General features: G+C 37.0%; 1 protein-coding gene across 5 annotated transcripts in view; it reads right to left on the bottom strand.

Annotated features, from left to right (window-relative positions):
- Positions 1-10691, bottom strand: part of LOC117288506 (protein prune homolog 2-like) — a 38203-nt gene that overhangs the window by 23909 nt on the left and 3603 nt on the right. For 4 of the 5 annotated variants that reach the window (XM_033769393.1, XM_033769394.1, XM_033769389.1 and 1 more), the window contains exons 3-5: positions 9951-10350; positions 1240-1395; positions 144-238 (exon numbers count right to left, since the gene is read on the bottom strand). In XM_033769393.1, coding sequence (XP_033625284.1) covers positions 144-238; positions 1240-1395; positions 9951-10350 — 651 coding nt within the window. The remainder of the gene's footprint in view (positions 1-143; positions 239-1239; positions 1396-9950; positions 10351-10691) is intronic. The other variant, XM_033769390.1, reaches the window with a different exon arrangement.

Genomic DNA, 10691 nt, shown 5'->3' with positions numbered 1-10691 from the left:
GCAGACATGTCAATTATGATTTACCAATGTAACCTTAAGGGTTTGTTGAAATGAAGAAAATGTATGCCTTTGTAACCCAAACGACAAACAAGTATTGTTTTTATAGATGTCTGTCAAAAGGTCAGGAATTATTCTTAACTTACGTTGAGATTCATGGGAATAGAACTCATGCCAATGTTCATGGACGCACCGGTGACACATTTAAAATCTTTCCTTAATATCTCGTCAGATGTGAAACCTGTCATTAAGAAACATAAATAGAAACTACAATAAATCCAAAGTTATACAAGTCAAGATAACAAAGAGTTCAGATCAATATGCATTTCATCAGAAACGAGAAGAAAAACAATTCACCATTTTTATATTCAGTGGCAATCTATTTTTATCACATCACAAGCACAGGTGGAACACAAAAGAATAGCGCTTCTTAATTCCATATCCTGCGAGGCCAAAGAATAGTGCTTCTGAATTCCATATCCTGCGAGGCCAAGTTAGATATTATGGATAGGGACAAAATTTCGCTATATTTCTCTGTATTTCACAAGCACGCGGACTAACTTGACTTGTAGCTCAAACTAGTGCAATATGTGGAGTATGTTTTTAAATTTTTGTCAAGAGCTTTGAGGTCATGCATAAGGCTCTAGGGCCTATACAGTTGTATAACTGGGTTTTTTAATTATTAATATTATTATTATTTATGTTACAACAGGGTTTGATGTGGGCCATGCATTTATTATGGTTTAAACCACGCCGTTGGTGCTATGGATCATTCAATCATAATCATAGATTCACGTATGCCTGTAGATAACGCACATTCTGATGACACTATATGGCTTGGGTAAATTTGTCTGTAGACACCCAAACCAAACAGTGCACTGCTGTAGTGTCTACTATATCCCAAAAAGCAAATAGTGGCGAGACGTTTGGACTCAAGCAGAGTCTTTTTGGAAGGCTAACTGACAACACAACACAACACACATAAACATATGGAAAGAAAACCAGCGGTTCTTTTCAGAACTCATTGGAGATAGTCATAACATGGTGTTACCGCAAACCTTTCCATATGCAAAGTTTCAAATCCTACCCACACATAAACATGTTGACCTACTGGTGCCACAAAAACCGTCAAGAGGACAGAAATGAGAAGAGAGAAAGCCCACATAAAAAAGCAAGAGATTTTAGGCGATCTCTCATAAAAATAAATATAAAAACATATAAAAAAGTCAGGAGTGTTTTTACCCGAGATGTCAGCTTTGGCTTCTTGAAGCTCCTGATACATCTTATCTTTGTCCAGGTCAGGGCAGAGTTTAGACAATTCCTCCACCATGGTAATATCCTTAGCCGTTGCCTTCCCAGCGCTGGCTGAAAGGTTGACTGTATCCACTAGAATCGGTCCTGCAAAACATGAGAAGAATACAATGAAATCAGTCATAAATTACTATTTTTAAGAGATGTTAATTTTGCATCGAGGATAAAGAATTCATTTTGTTTTTCTCGTACACAGATTTGTACTTAGTACTGTGTTACTCAGTACTTTCCTGAGTTCCATGAAGAAAAAAACAAAGTCAAAAATATATCACTCGTGTAGACACAAATCCCTCCGAGTGATTTGCCTTTTTTTTTTTTTAAATTTAAAGAAAAAATATTTTCAAATATTCATCAAGATAAGTATTAATTAAATATTTACAACGAAGGATTTGGAAAAATAAACCTGTAAAGCAAAAAGATAGTTTTACAAAATCCAAATATAAGAACGAAAACATTTTGCAAGAGCATTTCCGTACAATAGCTTAAAAACCACATTCCAATCAAACCATTAATAATGCAGCCTGCCTGTTCAATCAATACTCGCAAAATGTCCACCTCTTCAAAAATCTGTTCACTCCAGATTTCAATCCTAAATCAAGTTTTTCCCGAGTCAAACCGTCGGTGACAAACTGCACACCATGCAGTTGTGTATGCCAAACTGTTGCTGTACATTGTAAGTCTGGAGAATTCCGCAAGAATATCATTTGTAATTTTAATGTGTGCGGACACATTATGCCGTGATTGTGTCATCTATTACGATTGGTAAATTAAATGTCACTACTGCCACTAGTGTTTGGTCTTAAAGGGGCACACTGCCTTCAAATCTCTTTAAAATGTCCCGTTTGGAATTAGTCCCTATTCTTTTTAAAAGTTGTTCATGCATCAAAACACACACATGTGTTGTTATTATGTAGTAAGTATTTATTTTAAAAAGAAAAATCATTTCCCCTTCTAGAAATGTAATCAGCAGAACATACGGTCACATTTTGTGCAGTAAAAAATTTGTACAAATTATCAGACTGTGTTCTGTCAAGGAATATCCTATTTTTGAAATATCTTTCCAACCATATTCATTTCAAAACAAGTGTTTTTTTTTAAAACCCCAAAAGGCAAGGTGCCCCTTTAACCCGAGAGCAGAATTGTCTATTTTTCTTTGCTGACGCTGCAGCTGTGTAATATAAATATATGCACAGTGTTCAATACGGAAAAACATCTTGTTAATGTGCCTAAAATTGACACAGTCATGCAAGTAACAGGGGGCATATAAAACTCATAGGCCATGCACTTAAACAAAATCTTACAAATATACCACAATGCAATGAGTACAAGTAAAAAATAAATCAAGCTCCCAAGATGTCATGCTGTAGTTTGATTAACTCTGCCAGGTTTTATAATTCCTGATTTGTGCACTATTAAATCTACTTAAAATAAAAAAATAAAAAATGCAGACTAATAAAAACAACAAATACAAAATAAAAGTCACCTATTCTTGGGGGAAAAAATCCAGCTTGGTGTACTACGTTTATTTGATTACTCATTAAACAAAATTTGAGATTTTTAGCGTATGACTCAGTAGAAAAATATCCTCCGAGTGCGGTACAGAGATATTGATTGAATTTAAAATAGAAACCAGTTCAATGAAATATAAAGAAAAAAAAAGTACATCGCATAGTTGCTTATTAAATTGGCAGTTTGTTTGGATGTAGGCGGGGGATTTCTTTACAATTGTACGGTACAAGGTTAAAACATTCCAGCGGACTCAATTCAAATGCAGAGTTATTCCTACTGCTTTGTTTTCTGAACAAATAATTTCACACTGACAAAAATAAATTATTTTTTAACAATGGCAAGGTTAGTGTCGCAAAGGCCAAGCTGTAACCTTCAGAGGTACTTGTCATTCTGAGTATGAATTGGAAACCAACTTGTATCCGGATGAAACACAACAATTTATAATGTGATGATTGTGTGAAATTAAGGAAATCTGGCCCTGCTGCTAAAAAAAGGGCTCATCCAATATTTCTTGAAGAGCAAAACATACACCCTGTTTTGACTTGGGAAAGTAACTTTAATTTTTAGGCAGGGTGTACTTATCAAAGAGTTTTTGAGAGATGTTGATGTTATAAAACCCTGCTAGAAACAACGCCCTTTGTAATTTAGTTTTAGAGAAAGAGGTCATTTTTCACAAACACATTATTACAATACTGTACTGACTTGGAAATGTACTGAGTAGAGCCTATTATACATACAGTGCTTGAGTTTATGAAGGTAGGGTGTTCTACAGTCCACTAAGTTAACGACCATAAAACTTACATGGTAAAGAGCACTGCAAAGCTGTTGTAACATCGCCCTTTTGTAATGTAGTTTTAGAGAGTGGTTATTTTTCACTACACTGTATTGACTTTGGAAAGTACAGTGCTGGAATTTTTGAAGGCAGGGTGTACTTTGGATCATCCAGAAGTTCATGATCATCAAAAGTGTAGTTGTTAAAAAGAGTACTGAAAAGTTGTTGATATTATAAAACATTGTTTTGAAGTAATATATTTTGTAAAAGATTAGTATTATTTCACCCCAAAATTTTGAATCTGAGAAAGGCATATTATTATGCAGTGTCTTTTTTGGAAGACTATAATTTCAGCAAAAAAGTGCTTCACTTGATGGTTCCCTGCGACACCCGCTCTTTGGGTTAAAACACTCCTTTCTTTTATATTACAAGTATGTAACTTTTGAACAATTGTACACACTGTACCCCAAAGACCACCGTTTTTATTCAAACCAAATTTACCCCTAAAAACTTCTACTTTCTCAGCAATATTACATTTAAAATGTATTGTTTGAGTGTTTATGTACCATGGGCCATGAATGTTATATATTATACCAGCGTCACTTACAGGAAAAATCATTTTCTTAAATGACTAAATGGATACAGTGCACATTATTTTAGACCCTATCGTTCTACAAACATGAGGAAAACTTGAATAAATATTAATGATAAGGAAGGTTAAAAGGTCATTGAATGTAAACTAATGTACTTTGTGTATATTATGAAAACAGCAAGGTACCTCAAGTACGACTTCTATCAATTGTGCTCCTATGAAGAGCCTGGTCGATGATTCAGATTATTTACATGACATTGTATTTTAGACTCTGGTGTCGTGCGATCCAGACAGCTTTTATTTCTCTGCTGTTCTTCTTCTACATTATAAACCAATATCTTTGTCTGATATTCAATCTTTGAGTTTCATTTGTAAATTCATAATGGAAAATATCATTCTCACAGTTCATAGAAAATCAACACAAACAAATGAAACATGCATCAAGTCAGCAACAAAAACAAATGACTGAAATCATGTCAAACAAAACAATGTTTTTACTAAGAGAGAAATGCCCTCTGAATCACTCCCAAAACAATTACAACCAAACATTTTAGAAAATGTTTTAAAGCGTTATTCATAAATACCTCAGACAGTTACGCTATTCCTATTGGTGGAGAGCGCGTTACGTGGGTGTGTATAAACCATTGTTTATGACCAGTAAAAAGTGTTGAAACATGGGCGTGACACGCGAGCTTTCACCTGTGCTTATGAGACAGTTTCTTCATTCCTATTGCCTATTGGTCGAAAGCAACAGCTTGAACAGTTGTGCCACATTACGCAATTTGCGCGATTTACCTCGACTTCGTCTCGGTAAAATTATCAAGTCCAGGCCTCGGCGCGGGTTTAAACCACTAGTTGAAAACCTCTTCACCACACACTGATTCCCTTACATGTACTTGAAGCTTTGCAAGGTGTGGTACCCACAACTTTTTTCTTCTACAATACTGTTAGAGTTTGAGTCACAATTGAACTCAAAAGATTTGCATGGGGTATAATTAGTTGAATAATGTATGATGTACTTCCTTGTAGCTGTGTGCAAACACATTGTCCAACTCCAGGTTGTAAAAAAAAACTGTTAAAGGGACACACTGCTTTCGGATTTGTCAAAATCTTTGTTCAGGGGTGCCAGTTAAAAGCCATAGAAACTGCCATAACCTAGTTAACAAAACTTGGAAGCAGTCGGTAACGGGCAATACAGCCGTGAACTGGAATCGCAGCACCTAAAAGCATGAAGGCAATGTGTCCCTTTAAAGCCATTGGAACCTTTCGGTAAACGGTATTGTCCAAGTCCCACACTTCATGTATCACAACTTATATTATAAAATAACAAACCTGTGAAAATTTAGGCTCAATCGGTCATCGGAGTCGGGAGAAAATAATGGGAAAACCAACTCCTGTTTTCGCGCGTTTCGCCGTGTCATGACATGTGTTTATAATAAATCCGTAATTCTCGCTATCGAGAATTGATATTGTTTTAATGTTTTCTCAAAAGTAAAGCATTTCATGGAACAATATTTCAAGAGAAGTCTTTCACCATTACCTTCTGTAAACCCTGTAAATTATTTGTAAATCTGTGAACTTTTTTTTTTGGTCTGTACCGAAAGTGTATAATGGCTTTAAGTTGGTTTCTTGTTCTATGGTTTCTTGTTCTATGGTTTCTGTCAACCAAATATCCATGTGTGTAAAACTTGGAGGAAGTGACCAGCGGTGTAGGAAGGTGCTTGGCTTTTTGCTAAGCATGTTTATTTAAACAGGGGCTCTAAGGTCAAATTCAGGTTTGTGACGCACTCATTTTCCGTTATATACATGTAGAACTTCCCTAAGTGAAAAAAGGAAGTAAATAATACAAGTCTCAAGTCTCACAGTAAAATGGTGTTAGCACGGTACTGTGTTCGATACCCTTGAAACGTATATTGTTCAAAAACTAAAAATGTTCAATGACTTCATTCAATACGGCGTTAGCACAGTACTGTGTTCGATACCCTTGAAACGTATATTGTTCAAAAACTAAAAATGTTCAATGACTTCATTCAATATGGCGTTAGCACGGTACTGTGTTCGATACCCTTGAAACGTATATTGTTCAAAAACTAAAAATGTTCAATGACTTCATTCAATACAACATTTTTGTGCAAAGAATTTTCAGTTTATTCCTGAGTTTTCAAACATGCTGGTACTAGCATGAATACTGATCATTCAAAAACTCATCCCCTCGATGCTGTAGGCCTAAACAGTGAGATTTGTTACTTTGACATCTATGCCATTTATCATAGACCTTTTCGCAAGTTACCATTGCGCAAGCACAGACTGTTGAATGAGGTGCATTGTGGGATAGATATGGATCAAATTTGATCACCAGCTAGACCACAATGCACCTAATTCCAAGCTTTATGCACGCGCCCCAGTATTTACGAAAAAGTCTATGGCCTCCGTTGCCCCTAGTCTTGGCCTTTGACCCTTCAAAAGTTTGCCATTGACTTTATGCTTTTCCAATGGGAGTGCTTTTTGCAAGTTGAAAATGGCCTTGCCCTTTCAAAGATGAAAATCCAGAACTGCATTTTGTTTTACATTCTAAACTGTACAATCTAAAGTTTTGTAGCAGAAAACCTTATCTCCAAATTCAAAATCCCTTCTGAGAAAAAATGTACAAAACGAAACCCGAAATACACTTAAAATTCTGTCAAATACAAACTGAGCTAAAAGCCTGTCTGCTATCTAGGCTACGATCTAGATTGCATAAAATCATGGTTAGTGCTGGCTAGACCCTTATCATTGGTTGTGTTTGATTTGATAATTTAAAGTCCATGACATAAACTCCATTAATCAATATCGACAGATGTGCCTGCCTTTCAGACTGCTAAAAGAGGGAATTTACCGTGCATTTATGTCAACAACAAAGACAATGTGTGATGTTTCATTTCTGTGGGCGATAACTTCATGGCCTTTTTAAAATCACGACTTCAGCATCAAAAGGTTTCGTTACTTATTTTAAAGAATAAATAAATAAATACAATTTTTTTTCGTCAAAAAAACACATATTCCGTGAAGCTTCAAACAGGCTGAGCCTATAAGGCTGTATCCAATTTGGTGGCAAAGCTATGGCTACAACTATTTCCGAGGACTTGCATAGTACTATACTTCATGGAAATCTAGCCAAAGCCGTAGCCGTTTCCGCCATTTCGGACATGGCCTAAGCTGCATGCCCAAGCAGAACTTTCATCGTAGAGCCAAAGTCTAGTGCGTGCAGCTGCAGCCCACGCATGCTATAATGCTATAATTACGATGAACACAAGGCCTATTATAATAGACTTGGAAGCGCTTGATCAATATTGTGCATAATAACTGTCTAATGTCAGAAAGACCTTTGTGCGAGATCTTTAGTTTAACATTTCAGCCACCAACCTTAAACCGAGCCCTTTCAAAATACAGTTGTGCCCTGCATTTTACTTCAGAGAGGCCATTTTTCCACAGAAGCTGTCAACTGAAAAAATCACTCTCTTGCACCTGTGGTGCTGAGTTTGAGATCGCAACTCAGCACCCAGGTGCAGTCTTCTAGGACCTTCAAGTGCCCGATAAGAACATGTATGTAAAAACCATTTACCAGCTCCACAACAAATATCATCTGATGTCAAAAACACAGAAAAATACAACTGCCATAAATTAATACAATTAGAGGGTCATGCAAGGGACGCTGTGAGAGGACTACAAACTTGGTTGCCTTTTTCTGGGTTGCTCTGCAAAAAATATCTCCACTGGGTGAAGAGTATTATAAAGGGATCACTCTAATACCAACTGCCTATATTCAGACAAGTACACATGTACATCAGTTAAAATTATTCCTTTAAACCTGCAACAATTTGTCATGGATTGCCCCTTTAAGATCCATGTTTCAATATGACTAGTTTGTCTTCACTATGACTGTGATCTTCATCACTACTGTGTGAATGCATGCAATGTATGGAATGTCTACCATGTTCAATGTGCTCTAAGCTATAAACTCAATGGACAGTTGATGTGCGCAGCGCACGTACAGTACTTGTAAAGAACTGAACGCCGTTCACTGGGGGCTGGAGGCATGATGCACCGTGTTTAATAACCTCACCCAGACCTACAATGCATTTTTATTTGGATGCGTTCCACTCAGCTTACGAAAAGTTTTTTAAGGATAGTATACATTGATCTTATAACACTTTATCCTACCCCTATAGGGGCATATCAAGGCGCTCAGCCCTGCAAGATGCAGAGCTAGGCTTTGAAGTATGATACCTATAGTGCACAGTGTATAGGTCACATGCCATAGTTTGCCATACGCATCTTGCAGAGCTGCCAACATTTGCATCTTACAATCAGGGAGATTCAGGTCAATATTCAAGGAGATACAAAATGTAGGCCTATTTTAGCAACAAATAAAATCAGGAAAAAGTTTCCATAGTCAGCGAGATTTTCAAGTTTGTTCATCACAACATTGAAAAACTGATTTGTTGTTAGGGAACTTTCTGCAGAATCAGAGAGAGAGAGTTGGGTTGGGCTAGCTCTGATTTTGTGTGATTGCAAACATTTTAAGAAACCCTTGATTTTCATATACTATCCACATTGCTTTATAACAATTACGCATTCCAAATATGCGCAAGACTTGAAAGTTTGTGTTCGTGTTGAACTTTTGCCTACAAATACACACAAAAAAGCTGACAAGAAAGTTTCAAAGTGCAACCTAGGTACATTTCCCGAACTACTGTAAGTTTATCTTTATCAATCAAATTAAAGCTGCAGACATTGTAACTGACTCTACTTTATTAAATGTTCCAACCTCTTCCAGGCCTGTAATTTCATCTTTTTGCGGGCAAGCCCTTTTCCATTTTTCGCAAAGTGTGTCACAAAGATTGATTACAGTACTGATACCATACATTCACGAAGGCAATGAAGGCGATTGCCTCCATGCCCCCTGATTATTGCCTTGGTGCCCTTTACAACGCTACAGTAGATATTTACAGTTTCCACAGAGAAAATGTCTTGGTGGCTTTGCGGGATTGCCCTTTCAAAAACGAAGCATACAGGCCTGAGACCAAATTTGAATGGGCACCGAGGCAAGAGGCAACAGAGGCCATAAACAAGGCCTTCATTTAATTCCATGCCTGCTCTTTTAAGCTTAAAGTTCTGGAGTAGACTTGAAGATTGAAATTAATAATGGATTCCTGTGTGTCATTCATGGTCAAAGCCAACGGAAATGAGCATACACGTATGATGGAACTTTACCATGCAAAACAAGAGGAAACTGTCTACCACACTAAAGTTTGCACACAGTGTCAGGTTATACGTTGTAAGGCAGACTACATGTGCAAACAGATACAACTCTGGTCGCTCACCAGGGCCTGGTTTTATGGCACAGCTTATCTTGCAGGGGTCATGGTCATTGTTTACAAAAAGGTCTAAAAGTAGGATCCAAATTTCAAGTTGAAATGATGGCTTTTCAACCTATTGGTGACTCCTGGAGTTAAAGATTCCATGGAGCTCTAAGAAGGGTATTCTGAGCACTAGAGAAGTCAATCAAAAAGCATGTTTTTTGTACACATTTACTATACAAAATACCATACTTTTTTTCACAAGGCAAATATTAAAAAGTCTGAATTCATTTAAAAGGTTACAATTTCTAATCCCCGATATTGGAATTCTGCGTTTGTGTCCCATATAATCACACACTCTAAAAAAAACTGCATTCATCCAAAACAAGAAATTCATTTATTAAAATGACTTAACAGTTGAAAAACTTACCAAGTAAAAGTTTGGCAATGCCGTCATCAATGACGTCACAATTCTCCGCCAGAATTTTCTCGGCTACCAAAGTACAACAAGACCCGACCGTCTCAATTGTCACGCAGATCTCCTCCTCGTCATCGCCATGGCGATTATTGCTATGGTGATCTATGATCTCCTTCACAACCGCATCCAGATGGGCATCTGCTCTGGACAGTGTGTTGTGATCAACGAGCGTGAGGGATAGGCGTCCATCGGCATGCAAGTTATTTATGTTGACGTCGTCTCTGAAGACCAAGGAGTCGTCATGATTCAGTGTAGACAGGAAGTGAGTGACCTCTGTGCGGAGAGGGAAGTCATGGCGGGGAATGTTGAGTACAGGAACAACGACGTCCCACTTGTGTTGTGTTTCTTCCTGCTACGGAAACACAAGGATCAGGGAAATGAGGAAATCGGCTAAGAGGTGTTTGGCAGATGTGTAGCCCATTAATTTATGTTTACTATCAATAACTGATGGCAACACAATCATTTTGAATAATACAAACAAACATCGAAACTGTGATGTATTGTAAACCAAATTCCCATAGTCTTTGACTTTTTATTTGGTGATGTTTTTTTATAAAATAAACCAATATTGATATGAATTGAAAACAAAATGTAAGGTCTAAAACAATTTGTACTTCTTGGGTCGTTTGAAAGAGTGCAGAAAGATTACTATTCCTTCCCAACCCTATATTAAGTACTATACTAGCCTCCAGG

Source organism: Asterias rubens, chromosome 3, assembly GCF_902459465.1.
Source record: "Asterias rubens chromosome 3, eAstRub1.3, whole genome shotgun sequence".
Classification (NCBI taxonomy): Eukaryota; Metazoa; Echinodermata; class Asteroidea; order Forcipulatida; family Asteriidae; genus Asterias; species Asterias rubens.
The sequence above is the reverse complement of the archived record's forward strand: the minus strand, read 5'-3'. Positions and strand labels throughout refer to the sequence as shown.